Source organism: Trichosurus vulpecula, chromosome 2 (assembly GCF_011100635.1).
Source record: "Trichosurus vulpecula isolate mTriVul1 chromosome 2, mTriVul1.pri, whole genome shotgun sequence".
Lineage (NCBI taxonomy): Eukaryota > Metazoa > Chordata > Mammalia > Diprotodontia > Phalangeridae > Trichosurus > Trichosurus vulpecula.
The window spans coordinates 334,190,960-334,218,376 of record NC_050574.1 but is presented as its reverse complement, the minus strand read 5'-3'; the positions used below and the strand labels follow the sequence as shown (position 1 = coordinate 334,218,376).

The following is a 27,417-nucleotide window of genomic DNA, read 5'->3' as shown; positions in this document are numbered from 1 at the left end:
TTAATAAATGCTGAGTAAATGATAATTGATGCTTTCCTCAATGTTGAAGGTCACACAGGCATCAGAAGTGCAATTTGAATCCAGGCCTCCAAACTGCAAAGCCAGTAGTACTCCTTCCATTGCACCATACTACCTCCAAGTAAACCATCGATATAATCTGCAAACAGGGATAATTTTGTTTCCTCTTTACTGCCTTTAACTTATACCTTTAATTTCTTGTCTTGCTCTTTAAAGTCACACTTCTAGGAGACACCGAGTAACAGTGGAAAAATGAAATATCCTTGCTTCACCCTTGTATTTAACGTGAAAACCTCCAGGAGGTAGAAATATGTATGCACGTACATATATAATTTCAAATTCTCATAATTAGGGCACATCAGAAGACTATACAGATGAGGAAGAGGCGGAGGGAGTGGGCATCAGATGAACTTCAATGACAAAGAAAGGTTGAGTACACAAAAAGACACACCAAACTCAACAAAGAAACAAGCAAGGATAGAGAAGGGTGGGGCTTAAAAGACAAGGTAATATTCAGAAGAGAAGTCACAAGAAAAACAAAATTCTTGCTCCTGAATGGGGGATGGAAAAGGGAGGAGGGGAAGGGAAGGATCACAAGGCCCCCAAAAACAAAGAACTAAAATATTAAGGGGGTGGTTTATATTCCTTCTCAGATAGCTGGGAAATGAGTGAACAAACTGTGGTTTATTAACATAATGTACATTACAAAGGTACACAAAGGTATCTTAATATTAATGTAATGGAATATGATTATATCATAAGAAATGACAAAAAGAGACTATTTCAGAGATTCCTGGGTAGAACTGATGTAACCAAACCTACAACAATTTGCACAAGGTCAGCAACACTGTAAAGAAAAACAACTCTGAAAAGTTTTAAGAACTCTAATCAAAACAATGACCAAACCATGTCTCTAAAATACCTGTGATGAAGCTATGTTGGAGACAATACATTTTTGGATATGGTCCACAGATGTTTTGCTTGACTAGGCTTAATTATTGCAAGGGGTTTTTTTTCTTTTGGTTTTAAATTTTGGAGAGGGTTGTGTGTTGGGGATGGGGAGCTAGCAATGTCAGAAAAGGGGACCACTGTAACACATTTGAAAATCCAGAGGCAAAAAGGAAGTACAGGCAAAGGCTATCTCAAAAGTAACGTTTGAGATTTATCACATACTTTAAAAAAAAGTCAAGTGCTAAAAAACAAAAATTTGTAATTTCATATAGAACCAAAAAAAGAACAAATCCGGTGTTTCACCATTGCAGATATTAGCTCATTGATTAAGATAAATGTTTTTGATCATATTGAAGGTACTTTGCATGCCATCCTTTTTAGGGTTTTTATCCTTAAATCTGTAAGATATTTTAATGGAAATTTTTTTCAACTCCATTATTTATTTGAGGATGCTGAGGCCCAGCGAGTGACTTGACCAAGGTCATACAGATAGTAAACAACTTAAGAGGGATCTAAACCCATGCCCTTTAGATTCCCCATTCAGCACTTTCCCCAATTTACTAAATATTTATTTTTCCCAAACACATTTCCTTTTTAAAATATGACAGCCCTTGGATAATTAGGAGTATCTGGAGATGTTCCTAAATCAGGGTTAGGCATAGCTGCTTGACAGCCTAGTGTCACATTACGATACATAGATGACACAGAACATGACTATTTTCTTATTCCATATATATGTATATAACCTACATGTGGTGAAAAATGTTAACATACATAAAGCCACCATATTTAGGTATCTGGCCCAATCTTGCCCCTCTAAAGTTTCCTGACATCTTTTATTTCCTGTTACAAATGGAGTACATTTGATGCTGTCATGAGGCCATCCATTCCATCCTGCTCCATTCTACTGCCCAGCTGCTCCAATTATTAGGAAGCTGCTTTTCCTAACTTCTCTGTAACTGCTGGGCCATGGCAGCCTGAAAGAGGTTAACCAAAGTGGGGAGGGGCAAAAGGATTACAGGTCCAACTGAGATTAGTGAGGGACAAGCTATTGAGATCAATAGCTCTTGAGAGGGTTCTGGAGCAAAGAGTGGTTTCTTCACATTTTTATAAGGCAAAGATGAGGTCCCAACTCCCCAGTGAAGCTGAATTTCTGATCATATTCTCTGGCACGGTTGCTTCAGGTCCTTGGGCTGAGACAGGCATGAGGGCCACTCTTTAGCTGTGGTTGCTTCCTGGGTATGAATCTGATACAGATACGGCAAAAGTTTGTGTTGGTGAGGTAAAGCTCTTTTCTCTTTTAACATCAGGGATAGTGTGGCTGGGGTGCCAAGCCTAAGGAGATGGCATAGTCTCAGCATGGAGCACTGGATGAGAAGGCAGGAGCTCTAACTCCTGCTACAAATTCAACCATTTATCAGCCACATGGATTTGAGCAAATCACGGAACTTCTTAAGGTGTCAGGTTCTTTAGCCTAAGAAAATCTGTATGTGGTTGCTTCCAGATGGAAAATTCTATGGTTCTGTGGAAGCTCTGAAGTACATTTCTTCTGTGACTATCATTGTCTTTACCTCAGTTTTCTCATCTTATCAATTCTATACTACCCACTTCATTGAGAAGCACAGACGAAACTATTTTAGCACACCACCCTGAATGCCTTGGGAGGAAACAGAAATCAACAATACAGAAAAATGCCAGTCTTGTTACTAATGCTGGATCATCATTTATCTCTTTGGAAATACTGCTGCATATTGCATTTTCTAATTCTAACACCCACTTAACTCACCCTTCCAAACACTGAAATGGTCTGAAATGACAAGCTAAGGCAAAAGTAAATGTTAAGTTACTTAAAAAAAATATATTTTGAAAAAGGAAAAGTATCTTGTTAATGTAGCATCATTTAATTTTTCAAAAATTATACTTCTAAGTTCAAAGTTCTTTTCTGTAACAAAAGTTGTGCTACTAGACGTATTACTTTTGGATCCACCAAACAATCCAGCAGGTCATCTGTAGAGATGAATGGTTGAGAAGGGCATGTGGTGTTGTCAGAAACAACGTTATCTGCAAGTGGCATCTCAGCTTGATTCATCACCAGTTGCTCTTGTGCACAATTTAAATTCCCCTCACATCCCCCACTTTCCTTGACAACGTCTTTAATATCGCTCTCATCTATTCCTCTTTCTGAAGATTCATCTTGAAGACTGGGTGACACTGGAATTAGATCCAGGCCAAAGGGGATCTTCTCCTCAGGCTTTGCCATAACTGTAGCTAATGTACAATTAGGTGATTTTTTCTCCTTTGATCTGGTGCATACATCCAATTTCCTCTTTTTCAAGGGTGACTTTACTCTGTGTTTACCATTTATTTTGAACTCAGTGGGCGTTAATGTTTCTGCTACTTTACTGTGTTCCAAATAGGCAGAAATGGCTCCATTTAAATACTGACAATTGATTTCATGAGATGTTCCCTCTACCTAAGGAAAAGGAAAGAAGATTTTTTAACGATCTAAGTTTGTCTTCAATTTTCCTACAAAATGAATAGCTTCATCCAAAGCTATCTTCCCAATAAATTATCAATTTTGATACAATAAAAATAAGAAGTCCCCTACCTCTGTAGGGTTTAACCAGGCTTTGGTATCAGTGGGATCTTCTGCAGCTTTCAAGGCACACACTATCATTCGGGTGATGGCCTCTTCTACCCGAGCCTGATGGTCCTCCTCCTATGAACAAGGGGGGAAAAAAGAGAAGCTGTCTTAGAGATGGTGTTGTGCACCACGGCTAATACTGGAGGAAATGTATCTATCTTCCTTGAAGTTTTACTAGTTTCTTGCTAATGACACATGGTGTTTTAAGAACACACTGGCCAATCCTTGAGAAGTGGACACATACTTTCTGTGTATTTAGGTAGTATATTCCTTGCAGAAGCATCTGTATACAAACCTACCTAGAATATTTTTGTTTAATCCAACTCATTGCAGATGTTTTTAACCTTTTTACATTTTGATATGTTTAGAACTTTAAAAGTTTGTAAGACACACCAAGCATGGGGGTGCACATCTCCACAACAAAATCTGGTAGTGTCTTCCTTGTATATTTAGGAGGAATAATGGAAATAAATATTGAAGACAGCCTGGGATGAGAAGGACAGTCCTCACTTCATCTAGAAGAGGCAGCTAGGTATCTCAGTGGATAGGACCCTGCACCCGGAGACAGGAAGACCTGAGTTCAAAACGGCCTCAGAAACTTATTAGTTATGTGACTCTGGGTAAGTCACTTAACAAACTCTGCCTCACTTTTCTTTGACTGTTAAATGGAGATAGTAATAACACCTACCTCCCATGGCTGTTGTGAGAATCAAATAATATTCATAAAGCACGTTGCAAACTTTAAAAGCACTCTATAAACACTAGATATTCATACTACTAACTTTGACGTTACTAGTCCCTCCCCTCCCCCGAATATAACTAAATGCTGATTTCTTGTGGACAATCTTGGTCCTAGAGAAGAGTTAAGGTAGCATCTCTCTTCTATTGGTAGAGAAGTGAGGGACTACAAGTGAAAATGTTGTCTACACTATCAAAAAGTCACTATGAAGGTTGGTATTGCTTTTGTTGTCTTTGTTCCAAGGAAGGCTAATTTGGTGGTAGTGGGGTGTCTATCTTAAAACGACTATGACGTAAAAACAAAAGGCACCAAATAACACTTATTTTATTTTTTATTTTTTTGGCAGGGCAAATGGGGTTAAGTGACTTGCCCAAGGCCACACAGCTAATACATGTGTCAAGTGTCTGAGGCTGGATTTGAATTCAGGTTCTCCTGACTCCAGGGCTGGTGCTCTACTCACTGTGCCACCTAGCTGCCCATAACACTTATTTTAAATGTAAAAAAATGTCAAAATATGCAGATACTACACATCTGAAATAGAGATGGGAAAAGACACTGCATGATCTTGTCACTTCAACTAAATATAACTGACAAAGAATCAAGTAAAGAAAAAGATAGCAACAGACATTCATTTCTATTTCACTTCTTTACAATCACCTAATACACTGCAGGTTTCCAGGAAGCTTTCCTGAGAAATCTTCCTTATCACTAGTCTTTCTGTATTCATTAACAGCTGCTCCATGCATATGCAAAACATGGGAGTCATTTAAAAGGATCTTTTGTACCTAATTCCAGGTTCTGTATCTTTCTTTCTGGATACTTGTGAGGCATTTTCACTTGAACCTTAGACTACATTTTGATCCTGGCACTGAGCTTGGACTCTCATCCAACTATTGCCTCTCACCTTTGGGCCTTTACTCAGTACCCCATGACCCCAACTACTAACTGTGGCTTTTTACATAACCTCTCCGATGTTTCTGGACCCTCCTTAAAGTCTTTTTTCAATCCCTGGATGAGGAGGCTTCTCCATACCATGAAGACTTTCAGCTTCAGCTGGGCCTGAGACCCCATCTCTGGCTCCTCCCTGATAGGAACAACACACCTTCTTGTTAATGTAATATAACAGAAGGTAGAAAAGGCAGCAATGAGAACTTCTACTCTGTAATTAATTCTTGAAAAGAAAAAAGTGGTTGGTGATGTGAACAGGAAGACAAGAGAAAGGGTCAATTTTATCTTCTTTTTAGTAGCTAGGAAAGAGAATACAGTGCACAAACTCTAGACTTTAGGAATATATTTCAAAAAGTTTAGAGAACACATAGCAAATGAGATTCTAAAAATGAAACTGATTATTCAACTGGACTGAAAGTTACAAGGTTTTTAGCTTAACATTAAAAAGATTTTTTTCCCCCTTAACAATTACAAAGAACCTAGAGGCCAGGGAAGTAAGACCAACGTTGAAGTGAAATGATATGGATAGACCTCAGATAATTGGACACCACCTCATGTCCTTGTAAGCTCTCTGTTAAGTAAAGTATGCTTCCATTTCCCCAAAAAGGACATAGAGCCTAAAAGTCCAAGGAAATAAAGGGAGTTATCAAGAAAGAGAAAGGTAAAATGAGGTTAGAATATCTCATTAAATAACTGGATTTGGTCACATGCTTCTATTCTTGTGTCCACATGTACCATAGTCTGTCTTGTCTTCTTTTCTCTGTGAAATCAACTAAGCCTTATCACCTTAATAGGGACAGAGAACCTGACATGAAGGGAAGCAGAGGGAGATATCCGAAGATGTGTGGTGAAATGAGATGTGTACATCTCACAAAATCTGCACCTTATGCCTTATTTGTCACAGCTGTTAGTCTAAAGTTTGACCAAGAAAAGTACAAAAAAAGACAAAAACGGTTACTATTGCTTCAAGCAAGTAAAGGAAAGGGGAATTCTGCAGGAACCAGCAACGAACATTCTGGGTTTGTATTCTGCCAAGTACCTTTAACAGCTATCCAGATCCTCTGTCTTAAAAGAGAAAGTAAAGGGTCTGAAAGAATGCAACTCTACTGCCTGGGTTATTGGAGGAATGAGATGTTCCTTGAAATTCAATCTGATAAACACTGTTATATGTCCACTAGTGCCAAGTACTGTGCTAGAGAGAGAAAAGACAAAATGAAACTATCTCTGTCCTTAAAGCCCTCACAAGTCAGGGGAGATAGATGACATGCACATAAATTAGGAAATATAAAAATATACAACGTAAGTAGAAAGGGATAGTGTGGTATCAGCAAAAGGCTTGTGAAGCAGGTGGTCCTTGGGCTGTGCCTTAAAGGAAGTCAGGGATTCCAAGAGGTGGGAGTGAGGAAGGAGAGGAGAGGATTCCACGAAAGGAGCAGACTGCGCAAAAGTCAAGTTGAAAGACAGCAGCAGGTAGGTCAATTTGCCAAGACATTGAGGGTGTGCAGAAGAGTAACATGAAATCAATATAGAAAGATGTGTTGTAACCAGATTGTGAAGAGCTTAAAAGTCAGAGGAATCTGTATTTTATCCTGAAGGCATTACAGAACCAGAAGGGTTTTCTGAGCAGGAGAGCTGACATAGTCAGGTGTGAGCTATAGGAATATCATTTTGGCAGCAGTGCGATGGATGGATTACTGGAAGGAAAGAGCAGAGGCAAGGAGATCAATTAGAAACTTATTACAATAGTCCAGGAAGGAGGGGACAAGGGCAAAGTGTAGGCAGGGCAAAGGGCAAGGGCAAAGAGAAAGCAGGACTGATGTGAGAGATTTTCAGAGGCTGAAGTGACAAGACCTTGCAACTGATTAGATATGGGCAATAAGGAAAAGTGAAGATCACTTATGACTCCAAAGTTAATATTCATAGAATGGGGGTGGGGGGTGGGAAGAGAGACAAAAGAGTCTTCAAAGGAAAAAATAAAGAAAAAGGATGTAAAGAGGTAGAAGGAAATTCTCACCTGGAATGCAGAAGAAAATGAGACGGAGAAGGAAGGGAAGATGGACTAATTAATACTGAGAGTTACTTAATAAGTGTCAAGGTCTTTCCATAGAGAGGAGTACAGAACTATCTATGTATATGTATTCAAAGAAGCAGTCATGTGGAAAAATGATATTTGTCTGAAAAGACTGATATGGATGCAAAAGGAACTCATGAAACAAAAAGGAAGATGAAAAACAAGAGTAGGTCATGGGATAAATAAAAGACCATGGCACAGTGCCATAAAAATATCATCTGAAGCCCAGCTCAGCTGCTGAATGAAAGCAGTTGGCTGTTAGACAATGGCTGAGAATGAGATTCAAAGTCCTGAACCATGGTTGTGAGTATAGGAATTATGGGGGCTAGGGATGAAGTATAGCCCAGGATATTGTTAATCTAATTAGAGAGGGCTTAAAAATGGAGCAAATGAGAGAGCTACACACATAGATGTGAGAAAACTGATGCCATAGAGATCAGCAGGTACAATATAGGGGAAAAACGAGCACCAGAGGATTCATGGGTGACAATGCCCAAGAAAAAACCAAAGGATTTTTGTATACATACAAATGTACAGGGTATGAGTAATAAACAAGGTAAAGGAGGATAAAGAGGAAAACCGCTTGTAAAAATCTCTTGTATAAAGTGGAGAGAGAACCTAGACTAACAGGAATATTTGGCTTCAAAGGCTCATGACAGAAGTAAATGTCTAGAAGGGGATATTCTGGACTGAAAAGGAACTGAATGGATAAAAAGGGAAGGGGGCAGAATAGTCTTACATATTAAGAAGATAAAGTCATTTTAGGAAGTTCAGGAATACGATAAGGAAATATGGCAAAGGGCATTTGGATGAGATTCAACGGATGGTGACAAGGAACCCTATGGAGTCATATTACCTTCAGCCTGAATAGAAGACAGAATTGAGGAGCCTGGGAAACAGATCATAAACCTGGTACAGAAGCATGACATTGTAGTAATGGGGGAAACAAGGATGCGGACATCTGCTGAAATCCTCTTCGCTTGTAACAGAAAAGCTGATACACTTGCAAGCTTCTTTAATAGTGTTTTGCTCATCTGAAAAACTAAGCAAAGAATAGGAAGAATTGCATTCTGGATCCAATTGTGACCAACAGGAAACTGCCTGCACAAGAGATCCCATTCCATCCTGTTTTCCTATAGCACACTGCTCCCTCTCTCATTTATCTTCAATCTATTGACTGCTTCCCTACCACCTACAAATATGCTCATGTCTCTCTCTCCCATCCTCACTTGATCCTTCCATCCCTACTAACCGTTGCCCTGTATCTCTTTGGCCTTTTGTGGATAAACTTAAGAAGGTCGTCTACAACTGGTGCTTCCACTTCTTCCCTCTCCACAGCCTAGCTTCTGACTGCATCATTCCACTGAAACCGTTCTCTTTAAAGTTACCAATGATATCTTAATTGCCAAATCCAATGGCCTTTCCTCAATCCTCATCCTTCTTGACTTCTCTGCAGTCTCTAATACTGTCAATTAACCTCTTCTCCTTGATATTCTCTTCTCTAGGTTTCTGAAACACTCCTCTCTCCTGGTTCTCTTACCTGTCATCTGACTGCTCCTTTTCAGGCTCTTTTCCTGGATCTTCATCTAGGACATAATTAATTGTGGGTGTCCCACAGGGCTTTCCTGGGTCCTCTTCTTTTCTCCCTCTATATTATTTCTCTAGGTGATCTCATCAGCTCCCAAGGATTCAATTATCATCTCTATGCTAATGATTTTCAAATCTACTTGTCTAGCCTTAATCACTCTGCTGACCTCCAGTCTCACATTTTCATCTGCCTATCAGACATCTTGAACTGGATATGTAGTAGACAATTAAAACTGAATATGATCAAATCTGAACTCATTATTCTGCCCCCCTCGTCCCTTCAACATACTCCCTTATCCCTGCCAAAACCCTCTTCCCTTCCAAACTTCCCTACTGCTATTCAAGATATCACTATCCTCCTAAGTCCTTAGGCTTGCAAGCTAGGAGTCATTCTGGACTCCTATCTTTTGTTGTCCTCCCCACCCCCCAACATCCAATCTGTTGCCAAAGCTTGATTTCACCTTTGCACCATCTCTTGGACTTGCTTGTCTCTCCTCTGACATCGCCACCGCCCTGGTGCAGGCCCTCCTAACCCCACATCTGGATTACTGGAACAGCCCAATGGTGGGTCTGCCTTCCTCAAGGCTCTCCCCACTCTATTCAGTGGTCAAAATGATTTCCTAAAGTGCAAGTTTGTCATCTCATTCAATAAACTCCAACAGCTCCTATCACCTGAGCTGGTCAAAATTTTTATCAGCCACTTGGTTGAAAGCACAGATGGAACATGTTAAATTTGCAAACAACAGGAAACTAGGAGGGGAATAAAAACTTTTGATACAGAATTAGGAACCAAAAGGATCTTGAAAGCCTAGTGTTGGGTACAACATGTTAATATTACATTTATAGAAACATGTAGAGTTCTCTACTTGGCGAATCAATTCCAATGAAAAATATATCATTTTAGAGCACTACAAGCTTAATATGAGCTAGCAATTTGACAGAACAGCCAACAAAATTCATATTATTTTAGGCTGCAAGAAAATAAAACCAGCATACAAAGGACAGACCACCTCTGAAGTAGATTTCAGAGAAACTTAGACAAACTGAAGTACGTCAGCTTGTCACATGAAGACTGGACGTTTAGCTTGAAGGAGTAAAGATTTTCAGGGGTCCATGATAACAGCCTGCAAGTTCTTTAAGGGCTGTCATATAGCAGAGGGTGGAGACTTGTTCTGCCTTGGCTAGAGTTATGGGTAGAAAAGGCAGATGAAGGCTTCACGCAAGGAAATTCATACTCGAGCATGTGCCCACACACACCCACACCCACACAATTAGAGCTGTTCTAAAGTGAAAGGGCTGTCTTGGAGCTTGTGGGTCTTCATCCTTGGAGATATTCAAATAGAAGCAGATAATCACTTGTTGTGCTGCCATTGTAAGGACTCCTGACCAGTTACTAGTGAGACTCAGATTCTATTGCAGCTACCCCCCAAATGACCTGACTTATTAAATCTATTAGCTATGGAGTGGATGTGATTTCTGCACTGAGCTGAGGAGTCTAGATTCCTTTCTGGAACTCCCTTATGAGCTTTCATTTTGTGCTTCAACTAGTCTCTATTCTGTGAGTCCAATTTCTCTAATGTAGTCTTGTTTTCCTAGAACAGTGATCCTTATCCTTCCACGAAAACCTAGTTCTCCTCATTCAAAACTTTTCCAATTCCATCAGCCTCAGGAAGCCTTCCTGCCTGACCTAAAACAAGCTGGTCCACACTATCTGCCTCAACATCTCTTTCCTTCTAGGATTGGATACTCCATGGTTATGTATGGATTTGCATAAATTCAAAGATGATGATTTGCAAGATGACTTGACAGGGTGGATCTTCAAAAGAATATGTTGCTGACTCTAAAGGCAATTCTAAGAGGACTCCAAGAATGTTTTGAGTCATGGCAGCATTATAGTATGTAACTTTCCAGGTGATTGTTTGGAAGAGATCAACCTTCACTCATTTAAATAAGTTCTTGTTCGTTAAAACATCAGTAACATTCAGCTTATTTTTACATATTTTACGCTGACCCTAAAGAAATTATTTTCATTCACAAAAGTAAAAAGAAGAGTACCAGTTCAATCCACGAGTTTATACTGACAGTGATGGGGTCGATGGATTCCACATAATGCCACCAGTGTCGGGGGACAAATAAGACCTGAAAATAAGAAAAACAGCTATTAGCATATTAGTAAGATATTTCATTTTTAATATTTAAGAGCAGGGCCTTAATTCAAGTTCCTTAAAGAAACAGAGGATAAATGAATAGGTATTAAAGTTAGGAAATGCTACATAGATGGGTGATTAAAAATATTATATTCCTTAAAGAATGGGTAGGATTCAGACAATTGGAGATGGGAAAGTGATATGTCCTATTGTAGACAAGTTGAGATTTAAATGATGACAGAAAGAACTTTGAAGGGATAGAGTACAACAGGGAGAACAGAGGGTTAAGTCAAGGTAGAGCCCTGTCAAACAGTGTCAGAGGGTGAGAGGGAAAAATAAGTTAAAGGGAAAAGGACCAGAAGAACTTGAGGGTGTGGTGTCATGAAGATTAAGGAGGAAGGTTAGAGGGGAGAGGAAAGGGTTTGCAGTAAAATATTCTGCAAAGAAAACAAAGACTTAAAAAAGGCACTGGACCTGGTGATAAGGTCAGTGATGACCTTCATGTTATTTTAGGAGAAAGGTGAAAGTTAAGACTACAGGAGTCAGCTGGAAATGAACAAATGGAAGGAACAGATGAAGACTATTAATGTGAATTTGGGAATGAAAGGGAGAAAAATGGGAGAGCAGGTAGGAGACAACAAGGTCAAATAAAGACTTTTTCAAGATAAGGGAAACTTGTCCAGTCATCTCTCCCTATCTCCAATGCCATTCATCCTTTCCTAGGAGGCGGAGGAGAAGGGAAGATTTAAAATACTAAAGAAGGATGTGGAAGCTCCCAGAGAGGGGAGACAGAAATTAAGAACACTGGAAAGGAAGGATACCTGCTTCCTTGGGGCAGAGGATAAGAAAGTTTAAAGAGTGGGTTATTTTAAGAGAGAAGACTGCCTATTTGTAAGCTCTTAAAATTAAACAATTTATATTTTATCCAGATTTAATCACGAGACATTGTTTCACAGTAATAGGACAGAGAACATCTTTGAGTTTGAAGAGTGAAGATTTTCATTTTAGCTTCTGATAGGAATATTCTCTTGCTATTTGGTTAACTGAAGCTATCAGGGGCAGTTTACTGGGCCAGGGATCCAAGGATATAGGCTGAGGACCAGATCAGACAACATGAATAAATATAAAAATATCCTAGATGACTGTCATAAACAAACCCTGTGGCTGTGTACTAGGGATACAGAGATTGGAGAGAGCTGTGTTCAATATAGAAACCTTGCTTAGAAATTCTTTCTGTTTGTTGGTAATGGATCCAGTAGTCCTCCCAAGGGATCAACTTTCAATGCAAATAAGATATTTTTCACTTTATCTTTTTCCGACAACATATGAAAAGATCAACTTATGAGATAACACCCTTACTCGTCTATTGCATCTAAACTAATGTTCACATTTGACAACACATATGTATATACCCAGAGACAGAGGAATGTCAGATAGTAGTCGAATATCATAAACTCTGGAGAACTATTTTCAAAAATCTACAATCTCTTCAGAAGGTTTTATTTCAGTTGCATATTTGAAATGAAATATTTCATACTTTTATTATCAATCTGGTAAACACCTCAACTGTAAAGCTTATCCTTCCCTATCTAAAGGAAAAGCTTTTCCTTTTTTTATCTAAAGAGACTTAGAGTCAGTTTCTGCTTTACCAGCCTACTTATCAAGTATGTACTTTATAATCTACTGGTTCTCGGTAAATTCAAGTATAACCAGTGTCTGGGAAGAAACAAGAACTGAAAAATAACATTTGTAACAATGATATTTCTTTATGGCATTTCAGAACAGCTTTTAAAAAGGGCAATTAATAGATCACCAGAAAAACTTTCATAACCAGTAATCAGATACCAGAAGGCAAACAACAGTTTTTTTTAAAAAATCTATAGAGAATTAAACATGATTTAATATATGATCTGATATATGATATGACACAATATAATTTATTTGAAGTTACTTCAGATACCCATTTCACTTTTGGCAATTGTTCACAACCAGGTTTATTTTAATAACAATAACAACAAAATTACTACCAGCCTTTACATAGTGCTTTAAAGGTTTACAAAGCACTTCATATGTTATAGCACCTACAATATTTGGAAAAGGCTTTGTAAACCTAAAAGCATTATCTAAATACTAGCTACGAACGTTGTCTTCATTGTCTCATCTGATTCTCAAAACAACCCTGTGCTAGGTAATTGTGCCTGAGGTAGGTGCTAGTGTTATCTACATTTTAGAGATGAAGACATTGAGAGAGGCTAAAGTGGCTTTCCAAGAGCCACAAGGCTAGTAAATGCTCAGTCCACTATGCATCCACTATGCCCACCTAATTGCCTCAGTCACCAAGACGCCCTAAGATTTTATCTGGTTTTGCATCATGGGTCAACAATCACTGATCCAAACTGTCATTACAATCTCTCCTAACGCTTACTCTATCTGAAGAATTATTATGGGCACTTTCTGAGAGCCTGAAGTGGGCCCAAGGGCCACAGTGAGCTCTTTGAGGGTAATCTTTCCCCGCTCCTCAGTCACAGAAACAAAACTCTCTTCCCTCAGCCCAGTTCCAATACATTGTCAGGAAGACTACTTGTTTCTCTGAAACTCACTGTCACAGGAAAAAGGGCAGGCAGGGACAGTGAAAAGAGGGAACAGGTTTCAGCTTACAAGAGGAAAGGATGTAGGGATAATAAGGAATGCCATCTCCTCTCTCCCTTTTAAATGAAAGGATTACCTGTCCTGGGTGGAGTGTAACCATATGCCTTTGAGCTTTCAGAAACTGAGGAAAGTGCTTTAAATCAGGATTGACAACATTGACTTTGCTGAAAACACTAGATTCTTCATAGGGGATTCTGGTTGGATAAAGAAAAGCAGTATCTTGAGGAGGGAAGAGATGCCACCTTTTCCTACCCGGGGGGAAAGAGAAAGATGATGGTTAATACTCTATGTACTAGATAACAGACAATGTAAAAGTCATTAATTGAATTAATTAAAATTAAAGTAAAATAAACTCAGTTCAAGGAATCATAAACTCTTAGAGCTGGAAGGGACCCTAATTTATACTGCAGAAACCCTCTATACTATATCCAGCCTATATTGAATGCCTTTCCCATTGTTGGTAGACTTTAATTTTTAAACATTTCTATCTTCTGCTAAGCTAAAGTCTGCATCCTTGTGACTTCCACCTACAGAACGCTGTTCTGTCCTATGGATCGTGTCTACTCTCTGTTCTACAACATGATAGCTCATATAACATTCAAAGATGTGCCTTCAGGCTTCTCTCTTCCAGGCTAAATACAACCAGCGCTTTCAACCATGCCAACTATGACATGATTTCTAGAAGTTTTATTACGCTGGTCATGAATTTCCCAAGTTAAGAATCTTTTAAGTGAATGTCATTTAAGTGATAGATATGTCCACTGCCTTTAAAATAGAAATAGGCACTGACTGCTGAAGGTTGATGACCTACAAAATAGTTGATTAGTCTGTTCCCCTTTAATTCTTTTAATTCGACTATTCAAATATAAACGAATATATTGTTTAGTTCCAAATTATGGCTAGTTAATTAAGAGGGAGATGCGAGTGGAGAGCAGGACAGAAGCAGGAAGGAAAAAGGAAATAAATTGTAGGGAAAAGAGAGAGGAGGGAGGAAAATGATGACGTGCTCATTTCACTCTGAAGCCGTGTATTTCAGTGTTAAATGTCTCCTTTCACTCTGCTGTTCACAGAAAAGAAACTAGGAGATGAGGACAGAGCAGAAGAATGAAAAGGCTTATGAGACTCTGAGACAAGAGGGTCAGTGTTAAGCTATTGCTGTAACTGACTGGGAGCAGTAATAATAACTAATACCTAAGAGCTTTAAGGAGTGTGACACAGTTCACCTCACTTGAGCCTCAACAATAAGGTAACAACATACAACAATAAGGTAAAAATATAGAACAGACAGCGCCAGTATTACTATCTTCATTTTATATATGAAGAAGCTGAGCTTCAGAGATTAAAGGACTTGTTCAAGGTGACACACTAGTAACACAAGTACAAGCCCAACTCAGGTCTTCCTAACAAGTCCAGCACTCTATTAAGCATTCCCAGGCAAAGCCTGATTTTTAAAATATTCTCTCAAAAAAATTAATGAATTTTGGTTTTTTATACTACAGTCACAATCTGCCCTCCCCACCCTGAAACCCAAAAGCAAATATTTATAATGAAATATCATCCTCTGCTTTTCAAACATCAAAGTAGATTTCTGAAATAAAGATTTATTTATTTTCCCATAAAATTGTGAAGGACTCTGATAGACAAGTGAAGTTATGGCTTCAGTTTTAGAAATATACTACTGTAAGTTTTCTATGAAAAGACTTGGTATATCACAAGAGTCCCCTGATTTTTAGTAGTTTACTTGTGAATCTCCTTCTGATATGCAAAAGATACTAGTCTTCATACTTAGAAAGATGAAGAGAAATTCCACTAACCATGAAGCTAAACTTGAGAGCTCTAATCATCTCTCCATCCTTGCTCAAGAAACTAAGCCAAGAGATTTGACTCTGAAAACATTTATTTCAAATCTCAAAGCGCATTTATTCGCAGTAGATTGGCAGCCTGATGTCAACAGATCAGTAGATGGGTGTCTTGTTCATGGTCAGCATTTTATAAACCCTTCTTAAAGGAAAAAGAAAGAAGAGTCTAATGAATATAATGATGGTATGGACAAATGTTTTTGCCCCGTCAGCTATGTCATTAATTTTTTTCTTATTAAAAAAAAGGACAGCAATACTATTGTTGGAAATATTTCTAGTACAACCAGCTGTAACAGGACTTCCAGGGGCAGAGCCAAGATGGCGACTGAAAAGCAGGGACTTGCATGAGCTCCCCGCCAGGTCCATCCAAAAAACTATAAAAAATGGCTCTGAAAAAATTCTAGAACTTCAGAACCCAAAAAAATAGCAGAAGGAAGCAGGGATCTAGTCCAGGACAGCCTGGATGGTCGCTGGATGTGGTCTATCACACATGAAGTGGAGGGGAACAGAGCTCAGCGTGGGCGGCCGCAGGACCAACCAGACCAGTAGCAGGCTGGTACAGGCCCTAGCGCCCCGAATCAATGAGCTGTGGCAGTTACCAGACTTCTTAACCCACAAACACAAAAGACAACAGAAAAGGTTAGTGGGAAAAGCTGCAGGGGACAGAGTTCGAGGTTTGGCCACTGCCCCAGGGGCAGCAGGGGAGGTGCAGCTACAGAACTACAGCTGCATTTACTTCCGGCCCCAGGCCCACGTGGTGGGAGGAATTAAGTGGCGGATCAGAGCAGGAGTGCAGAGCCTGCTTAAGATTTGCATCAGGTCCGGGTTGGTGGTTCTTGAGGAAGGAGGAGTGTTGGTGTGACAGAGCTGGCTGTATAGAAATAGCTCTGAAATCAATGGCACATCCCCTCAAGCTTGGAACAAAGTACTCTTTGCTCTACAAGCAGTCATACCCCACTGAAAAAGTCAAGGGTCAAGTAAGTTGGCTGGGAACATGGCCAGGCAGCAAAAATGCACTCAGATTCAGTCTCAGACTTTGGAATCTTTCTTTGGTGACAAAGAAGACCAAAACATACGGCCTAAAGAAGTCAACAAAGTCAAAGAGCCTACAACAAAAGCCTCCAACAAAAACATGAACTCGTCTCAGGCCATGGAAGAGCTCAAGAAGGATTTGGAAAAGCAAGTTAGAGAAGTAGAGGAAAAATTGGGAAGAGAAATGAGAAGGATGCAAGAAAACCATGAAAAACAAGTCAATGACTTGCTAAAGGAGACCCAAAAAAATACTGAAAAAAATATTGAAGAAAACAACACTTTAAAAAATAGACTAACTCAAATGGCAAAAGAGCTCCAAAAAGCCAATGAGGAGAAGAATGCCTTGAAAGGCAGAATTAGCCAAATGGAAAAGGAGGTCCAAAAGACCACTGAAGAAAATACTACCTTAAAAATGCGATTGAAACAAGTGGAAGCTAGTGACTTTATGAGAAATCAAGATACTATAAAACAGAACCAAAGGAATGAAAAAGTGGAAGACAATGTCAAATATCTCATTGGAAAAACCACTGACCTAGAAAATAGATCCAGGAGAGATAATTTTATTGAACTACCTGAAAGCCTAGATGTCATCTTTCAAGAAATTATCAAGGAGAACTACCCTGATATTCTAGAGCCAGAGGGTAAAATAGAAATTGAAAGAATCCACCAATCACCTCCTCAAATAGATCCCAAAAAGGGGGCAGCTAGGTGGCGCAGTCAGTAGAGCACCGGCCCTGGAGTCAGGAGGACCTGAGTTCAAATCCGGCCTCAGACAATTGACACATGTACTAGCTGTGTGACCTTGGGCAAGTCACTTAACCCCAACTGCCCTGCCAAAAAGCAAAAAAAAAAAAATAGATCCCAAAAAGAAAACTCTTAGGAACATTGTCGCCAAATTCCAGAGCTCGCAGATCAAGGAGAAAGTACTGCAAGCAGCCAGAAAGAAACAATTTGAGTATTGTGGAAAAACAATCAGGATGACACAGGATCTGGCAGCTTCCACATTAAGGGACCGAAGGGCTTGGAATAAGATATTCCAGAGGTTAATGGAGCTAGGATTAAAACCAAGAATCACCTACCCAGCAAAACTGAGTATCATACTCCAAGGCAAAATATGGTCTTTCAATAAAATAGAGGACTTTCAGCCTTTCTCAGTGAAAAGACCAGAGCTGAATAGAAAATTTGACTTTCAAACACAAGAATCAAGAGAAGCATGAAAAGGTAAACAAGAAAAAGAAATCATAAGGGACATACTAAAGTTGAACTGTTTTGTTTACATTCCTACATGGAAAGATGATCTGTATGATCTATGAGACCTCAATATCATAGTAGCTGAAAGGAATATGCATATATACGTATATATATGCATGCATATATATATATGCATACATATGTATACATATATATGTATACTATATATACACGTGTGTGTCTATGTATGTATATATGTAGTGTTTGTATATATGTGCATCTGTATGTACATACACACACACACACAGAGGGCACAGGGTGAGTTGAATATGAAGGGATGCTATCTAAAAAAATAAAATCAATTTAAGGGATAAGAGAGGAATATATTGAGAGAGGGAGAAAGGGAGAGATAGAATGGGGTAAATTATCTTGCATAAAAGTGGCAAGAAAAAGTGGTTCTGTAGGAAGGGAACAGGGGGCAGGTGAGGGGGAATGAGTAAATCTTGCTCTCATCAGATTTGACCTGAGGAGGGAATACCATACACACTCAATTGGGTATCTTACCCCACAGGAAAGAAGGAGGAAGAAGATAAAAAAGGGGGGAATGATAGAAGGGAGGGCAGATGGGGGGAGGAGGTAATCAAAAACAAACACTTTTGAAAAGGGACAGGGTCAAGGGAGAAAATTCAATAAAGGGGGATAGGTTAGGGAGGAACAAAACATAATTAATCTTTCACAACATGAATATAGTGGAAGGGTTTTACATAATGATATGAATGTGGCCTATGTTGAATTGCTTTCCTTCTTAGGGAGGGTGGGCGGGGAGGGAAGAGGGGAGAGAATTTGGAACTCAAAGTTTTAAAAACAGACGTTCAAAAACAATAACAAAGGAAAAAGTTTTTGCATGCAACTACGAAATAAGATACACAGGAAATGGGGCATAGAAATTTATCTTGCCCTACGAGAGAAGAAGGGAAAGCAGGATGAGAGGGAAGTGGGGTGACAGATAGGAGGACTGACTGGGGAATGGCGCAACCAGAATATACACCATCTTGGAGTGGGCGGGAGGGTAGAAATGGGGAGAAAATTTGTAATTCAAACTCTTGTGAAAATCAATGCTGAAAACTAAATATATTAAATAAATTAAAATAAATAAAACCAAAAAAAGAACCAGCTGTAATAGCAAACAAAAAAAAATACAAAAAGCTACCAACATGTGGAGAATATATGAAAAAATGATGAAACATCATTGAACTGGAATATTGTGTCATAAGAGATAACAAATTCAAAGAAACAGAGTTGCATAAATTCAGTATAGGAAGCAGAACCAAAGGAATACATTAATTGGGATCTGTGTAAATTAAGTCATCAATGGCAACATTAATCATAATAAACACATAAGAAAACTTTGTTACTAACTTGATAAAATTAGAATAGACATCATTTTTTACTTTTAAGAATACACGTTTATGATCACTGTTTTCTTTTCACCTTTTGCATTTTCTTTTGTTTTATATTATGCTACTAATGATCTCTTAATCACTAAATCTAATGGCCCTTTCACAATTCTCATCCTTCAAACACTCTCTGCAGCCTCTGATGCTGCTGATCACCCTCTTCTCCTTGATACTCTCCTCTCTGTAGGTTCTTCTGACATCTCTCTCTCCTGGAAGGACAGGGTAGTCAACTCAAAAAGGAGAGGCTCTTTTGAAAAACAATTTGGAACTATTACCCAAAATTTATTAACCTGCGCATATCCCTGCACCCACCAGTATCACTACTAGGACTAAAATGCAAAGAAATCAAAGAATGAGGGAAAAGATTCTTTTCAAGCAAAAAACATTTACGCCATCTTTTGTTTGTTTGTCTGTAAGACTTAGAACTAAAGGGGGTGACAATCAATTGAGTAATGACTAAACAAATTATACTATGTGAAATGTAGTGAAATCTTATTGTGCTGTAAGAAAAAATGAAGGGGAGAAACCTGGGAAATCTTATATGAAATGATGTAGAGTGAAGTGAGCACAACGAGGAGAATATGCAGTAATGACAATATTGTAAAGATAAACTTTGATAGACTTAATAACTTATTAATGCAACGACCAACCATGATTCTAGAAGACAAATGATGAAAAATGTTCCCCACTTCCTGAGAGAAGAGTGATGGACTAAAAATGCAGAATAAGACTCGCATTTTTGGATATGACCAATGTAGGAATTTGCTTGAATTTGTTACAAAGGTTTTGTTTTTCCTTCCTTTCTCCTGGGTGGGCAGAGTTGGGAGGGGGAGAAAATAAATGCTTTTGAATTGAAAAAACATAACAATTAGAAATTACATTAAATTAAAAAACATGTAATTAGTGGGAGAGAAAGAGGGAGAGGTATGGAGGAAAGGAGACAAGGGAGCTGAGGATAGATGGTTTTATTCTTCTCAGTAAAGTAGGAACTTAGGTCAGCTGCTTATAGAAAGTCAATGACTGGAGCTGCAGACCTTGAAGAAGCATGAATAGCTGTAGTGGTGAGTGAGGCATCTAGCTAACCAAAAGTGAATAATGACTGCTGTCCAAGAGGATCTACTTGAAATTAGAGAGCTTGTTTTTGTGTATGAGGAATGTGATAGTAGACACAGTGCTGGACTTGGGAAAGACCTTGGAGCCTCAATTCTAAGCTCTAGCACCTGATCACTATAGGACCATGGGCAAGTGACTTAACCTCCCTATGCCTCAGTTTAATCATCTGTAAAATATAGGCCATGGGATCATACATTTAGAACAGGAAGGGGCTTGGAGATTATGCAGTCCATAATTTTACAGCTTGGCAAATCGAGGCCCAAGGACAGTAACTGATGTGGCCAAGGTCACCTAGGTACAAAATGGTAGAGCTGTGCTTTGAAAGCAGGCCTATGGCTCCAGACCCAAGTCTCTTTCCACTGTGTATGCCTTGCTGCCTCTAATGGTACTGCTATTACCTACCTCACAAGGTTACTGTGAGATAAACACTTGCAAGCTCTAAAGTGCTTTCTCAATGTTAGTTGTTTCTTATAGGTGAAGCAGTCAGCACCATTCTGTGATGTCCTGCAGTGTTCAGTGACTCAGGCATAGGCACGGAGAAGGTAAATAGCATGGGTTCCCCAGGACGTGCAATTAGCAAGAATAGTGGAAGGAGAAAGATGCAGGGGATTTCAGGAATAGAGATGCCATGCTGTTGAAACTTCTGACTCATGGGTCAGGACTGTATAAAATTCATGGTACAGACAGAACAACGTTGACAGGTAAGGAAAATGAGTAGCGGCTGAGGATCCTAATGTCAAAATGAGAGCAAGTTTCAGTGGTAGTGAGGTCATAGAAGGGCAAAAGATTTTGCTCAGAGGGAATTCCAAAATTCTAGATATTGACAGCTGGGGACTCACCAGTAATGATGAGGTCCAAGGTATGTTACTCCAGTGAATAGATGAGGTCCAATTGAGGAGGGTAACACCAAGGGTGAGGATGTGCAAGAATTCCAAAGCCTGAGCAACAGGAAAGTCATCATCTCAAAGTCACTGAGAATGATGAATTAAGATGGAGAAAAAGGCAAGCCAGGTATTTAAGTCACTGAGGATAGAAGAGTGTCCTGGAGAATGGTATATGGTGGTGGAAAGGATCAGGTGTGAGTGAATTTATCAGATGGAATAGACTTCAAAGGAAAAGCTGTTGAGTGGTGGTGGCAGAGCAAGGGTCTAGCAGTGGCAGTGAAATAAGGACCACAGGACACAGATTTAAAATAAGGATGCAATCATCTATTCCAACCCCCTCATTTTACAGAGGCAGAAAATGGGGATCAGTCAGGCTAAGTAACTTGCCAAAGGACACACTGATAATAAATGACAGAGTCAGGATTCTGACCCAAGTCTTCTCATTCCTCTCCAGGGCAATGTTGACTATGCTGGCTATTCTTTCTAGTCCTGAGTTGTGGGAACATGGGAAAAGGAATATTCAGCACTAGAGGGTGTAATAGGAAGTGATCTCTTCAGTGCAGCAAAGACAAGAAAATTACTTTGGCAGCTACGTGGAAAATAAGTTAGAGAAGAGACTTAAAACAAGGACACCAATTGGAGGCTGCTGTTAATATTCCAGGCAAGAGGTGATGAAGGCCTGAATCAGGGTGGTGTTCATGTGAGTAGAAAGAAAGGGACAGCTACTGAGAAATGTTGTGGACGTGAAAATGACAAGATCTGACAACTAACTGGATATGTGGTATATAAGAAAAAGGAATCAAACTGTGCCGAGAGTGCTACCCAACCGGATGAAAATGTAACTGGGAAATGTTTAACAAAATAAAGTTTAAAAATCTGTGGTTTCCTAAGACAGTATGTCTTAGGAATTTCTTTCTATTTGAGTTTGACATCATTGGTCTAAGAGAAAATGAGGAGTCAAGTGCCATGGCCAAGGCTGCAAACCTGGCTAACTGGAAGGATGGTGATGTCCATGCCCTCAACAGAAATTTGGAAAAGGGGTGGAAAAGATAATTGGTTCAGCATTAGATTATGCTGGGTTTGAAATACCAATATGACATCCAGTCTGAAATGTTCATTAGGCAGTTGGTGATATGGGACTTGAGTTCAGGAGAGATTAGGGGCTGGATATATAGATCTCAGAGGCATCTGCATAAACAGCATAATTAAACCCGTGAGAGTTGATAAAGTAATCAAGTGAGAACATACTCAAAGAGGGCCAAGCCCCAACACAAGGCTTGGGGTGGGACACTCCAGAGTTAGGAGGCATGACACAGATAATGATTCAGCAAAGGAAACCAAACACTGGTCACACTTGCAGGAGAAGAACAAAGACCACAGTGCAATGGCAATCTGAAGAGAAGTGAGAGTTATTGAAACTGTTCCATGCCATACAGAAGTCAAGAACAACGAAGACTGAGAAAAGGCAGTCAGATTTGGCAACAGAGATCATTGGTAACTAGGAAAAGAACAATTTCAGTCAAGAGAGGCCTATACAAATATACACAGCTTACTTATAAGAAACAGCATCTTTACTGACCACTCTTGTCTCTTCCACTCTGGTTTCTTCTCCTACCTCTCCCACCACTCCCTCTTATACATATGTATATGTATGTTTTATTATCTTTTCCCCTAAACCCTCCTCTCCACCCTGCCCCCATTCTCTTTTTATTACTGTAGAGGGTAACCCCTTCCCAAGCTCCAAGTCATCCTCAACTCCTTACTCTTACCCATCCAAATTTAATCTGCTACCAAGGGCTGTTGATGTCACCTTTGTAGCATCTCTCCAATATGCCCTCCTCCCTCCTCTGACACTGCCACCACTGTGGTGCAGGCCCTCATCAACTCAAGCCTGGGCTATCACAATGACCTGCTGGTGGGTCTGCCTGCCTTGTGTCACTCCCCACTCTATCCTCCATTTCCACACAAAAGTGATTTTCCTAAAGGCACCTCTCCTCCCTACCAATAAACTTCTTAAGCACCCTATTGCCACCATGGTCAAATATTAAAGCAGGTTGCATTCAAAGTTCTTCATAATCTACCCCCCTCCCTCCCTTCCAGCTTCTTACACCTTACCTTTCCCCTTAGCCCCTACATACTCTTTGATCTAGTGACACTGGCATCCTGGCTGTTCCATCTCTGCTACAGTCTTTCTCTCTGGCTATCCCTCTTGCCTGGAATGCTCTCCCTCCTCATCTCTGACTATTTGGTTTCCTTTAAGTTTTAATTAAAATTTCACATTCCACAGATACCTTTTCCCAACCCCATATAGTGCTAATGCTTTTTCTTTTTTCCCATTTTTCCTGTCAATAACTTATTAGTACCTATTTGTTTGTTTCCTCATCCTTTAGACTGTGAGCTCCTTAAGGTCAGGGACTGTCTTTTGCCTTTTTTTATCCTCAGAGTTTAGTAGAGTTTCTTGGCACATATCAGCTACTTAATACATATTGAGTAAATGATAAGGCACATGTTAGTTATTTAATAAATATTGACTAAATGATAATTGATGCTGAACAAGGAGGCTCAGGGAGGACTTGTCCAAGTTCACACAAGTAAGCAACAGAAGGAGGATTTGAACACAGGCCTTCAAACTTCTTTCCATTGTACCACACTACCTCCAAGTGAATCATTAATATAATCTGCAAATAGGGATAATTGTTTCCTCTTCATTGCCTTTAATTTCTACCATTTATTTCTTGTCTTACTATTTAAGGTAACACTTCTTGTATGACACCAAGTAACAGTGTATAAATGGGATACCCTTGCTTTACCCTTGTATTTAATGTGAAAACTTCCAGAGATAATACATATATGTGTGTGTGTGTGTGTGTGTGTACATATTAGTGATGGAATTCTAATAAAGCTGCTCTCAGCCCCCGTATTCTAACTTCCTTATATGCCCTACTAAACAGCAGGCTGACTGCTCCTACCTAGCCATTCACTACTACCTACACACACACACTCAATATTCTAACTTCTTCATATACGTTTCACTGCTCACTAGAACAACAGATGTGTCTATGAACTCATATTTCCCACAGAAACAACAAGCGAGTCCATGTGATGGGATCCCAGCCATTGTCTCTAGCTAGCCACTGCCCCCAGCTCCATTCCTCATATTTCCCATACAAATAGCATTCAATCATAATCACATCCATCTAGACTCAGATAGGATCACAATAACCAGCCAATCAGAATGCAGCACCACCAGGATGCGTGAGCAGGATGCAGACCCCAAAACAATGGAAAGGACTTTCCCTAAGTAGGCACCTATGCAATAATAATAAAGAGTAAAAGTAAAAGTAAAAATAATAGTAAAGAACTGACCTACAACAAACTTGCAACATAGAAAAGCTTATTATAATATCATTACCATACATAAATACCCCCAAATGGGTTTTTCTCTATGCATTGTGGATAACTGAATATACAATTCCACTGAGACTGACCCCTCCCCTATTCCCTAATCCTGTTACAAACCCCTCCTGCTTTTTTAATATTCCTAATTTCTGTTATGTAATTGCATCTTTAACCTATAAAAATCCCTCTTGCTTTCTCTGAAGCTGCTGCTTCCTTTTGGAACTTAGCCCACTTCATGAGAGGCATCAATATCAATAAATGCCTATACTTGGATTAGAGGTAGTCTGACTAAATTCTTTGAGACAGTTCCACCACAGCACATCATGAAACCCCAACAGCTTTTGGCATCCTTGTGTGGGCAGAGTCTCTGACTCTGACATCCCCCTCAATATGGAGCAGAATCTCTGATTTGGAGCCCCTTTAATCTAAAGGGAAGCCTCAATAAATGGCTATACTTGTATTAGAGACTGTCTGACTCTGAATTCCACCACAATAAACTGCAACATTAGCGTAAGAAGGAGAAAGAAGGGAGTGGATTTGCTATTTCTCATAATTAGGGTATGTGGAAAGAATATATAGATGAGGAAGAGGTAGAGAGAGTGGGCATCAGATGAAACTCACTGACAAAGAAAAGTTGAATATATAAACAGAAATATATCAAACTCAACAAAGAAATAAGGAGAGAGAAGGAAGGGTGAGGGTTAAGGATAGTCAGAAGAAAAACAAACTTCTTGATCCTGAATGCCTGATGAAAAAGGGAGGCAAGGGAAGAAGGACACAGATCACAAGATCCAGGGGGAAAATGCAAAGAACTAAAATCTTAAGGGGGTGGTTTAGATTCTTTCTCAGATAACTGGTAAATAATTGAACAAACTTTGGTTTATTAATGTAATGTACATTATAAAGGAACACAAAAGTATCTTTTAAAATTAATGTAATGAAATATGATTATATCATAAGAAATTACAAAAAGAGATTATTTCAGAAATTCCTGCATAGTTACAATTGATGTGACCAAACAATTTCCTACACTAATGAAATTATAGGGACCAGATGGAAAGAAAATTAAAACCTTTGAAGCATTTTTAAGTTATTCCCCTGTATTGACTGGTGTGTGATTTTTATTCTCCTTCACCTCTGCCCCCCCAAGGATTTTTATACAATGGAATACATAGAGTTTTATGTGAAAGTGCTTATCGTACACAATGTTCATTCCTAAACACGGAAGACAAGTGGTACAACACAACTTCATTCAAGAGAAAATTTGGCATTCTTAAGTCTGTCCAAGTCCTCAAAACGCTATATGGGGTTTTCTTGGTAAAGGTCCTGCAGTGGTTTGCCATTGCCTTTTCTAGGTCATTTTACAGATGAGGAAACTGAGGGATACAGAGTTAAGTGACTTGCCCAAGGTGACATAGCTAGGAACTGAGACCAGATTTTGACAGATTTGAACTCAGGAAGATGAATCTTAATGACTCAAGCCCAGCACTCTGCACCACTCTGCTGGCCCTCAAGAGCAAAACATAGTTCAGTTTCCTGGAGGAACCGACATTTTTGCAAGAAAAGGAAGAAATTGCTCTGGCCTCGTTTTTGATTTTTTTTTTTAATAACTGAAACTCCATGGATACACTCCTCTCCTCAAATAGATCTCCAAGGAACAGGAGTAAACACTATCAGAAGTACACCCTCACCTGATCCTTCACCTTGTCACTATGGAACCTATGAAATTTCCTCAAAGGCCCAGGATGGGGAGTGAGTGACAAGGACAAGTGGGGATGAGGGTGACAGTGCTGACTCTGCAATCCAATGACTGCCTTTGAAAGTCACAGTTCAGCGCCTTAGTCCCAGAGGTCGCTAGGTGGCGCAGTGAAGAGAACACTGAGTCTGGGGTCAGGAAGACCTCAATGCCCATCCAACCTCAGACACTAGCTGTGTGACCCTAAGGAAGTCACTTAACCTGTTTCCTTCAGTTTCCTCAAATGCAAAGTGGGACAATAACAGCACCTACCTCAAAAGGGTTTTCAGGATCAAATGAGATATTTGTTAAGCACTTAGGACAATGCCTGGTAAGCGCCACTGACATGTTTATTCCCTTTGCACTGGGACTTTCTGGGAGTTATAACTTCTCAGAGGCTCATTTCCATCCTTTTTAAAATCACGGCGTTGAACTAGCTAATCTCTCAGGTCTCTTCTACATCTAAATCTACGATCCTACGAGACTAAAGCTTTGGGGCTGAAAGGTGCTCCTGGCTGGCCTGGTAAAGCTCTGAATTCGGAACGACAGTCTCCCAATAAGTACGCGCTGTCTTTTTAAAAAGGAGACACGAATTGATGCTTTTCAGGGCTTCGAGTTTTCTGGAATTGTGACAGCTTTATACGTGAATTCCTTTTCCCCAAAGGAGACCCTGAAAGCAGAGCCGACCCCAGTTTCCAAGCGCTCTCTCATCAGCCTAAATGAAGTGAGCAGGGGTCCTGCTTCGAGAGAAGGGGGGCCGGGGCAGGGAGGCTGGAGAAGGTGCTTCTTGAGAGGTCCAGGATGGTCTGACTTCCCTCCCTCCAGAGGACCCCAGCACAGACAGCCTTTGCTTACCTGAAATAGCGTCGTCTGCAACACCCAGAGAAATGGATTGTGAAAGTAGGGGAAGAAGAAAGGAGCTTTGGGGAAATGAAACTGAAACTTTGCAAGCCATCTGGGGCGGGGCGAGGGTGGGGTGGGGCGAAGCTGGGC

At 39.7% G+C, this 27,417-nt stretch overlaps 1 protein-coding gene across 1 annotated transcript; it reads right to left on the bottom strand.

Moving 5' to 3' along the window:
* Positions 1-1,248: 1,248 nt before the first annotated feature.
* Positions 1,249-27,306, bottom strand: LOC118837118 (HSPB1-associated protein 1-like; the record flags this gene model as incomplete). The annotated part of the gene is made up of 4 exons (XM_036744098.1): positions 1,249-3,442; positions 3,578-3,688; positions 11,014-11,097; positions 27,280-27,306. Coding segments are annotated over 4 exons (780 nt in total), but the record flags the coding sequence as incomplete, so codon positions are not given.
* Positions 27,307-27,417: the final 111 nt, after the last annotated feature.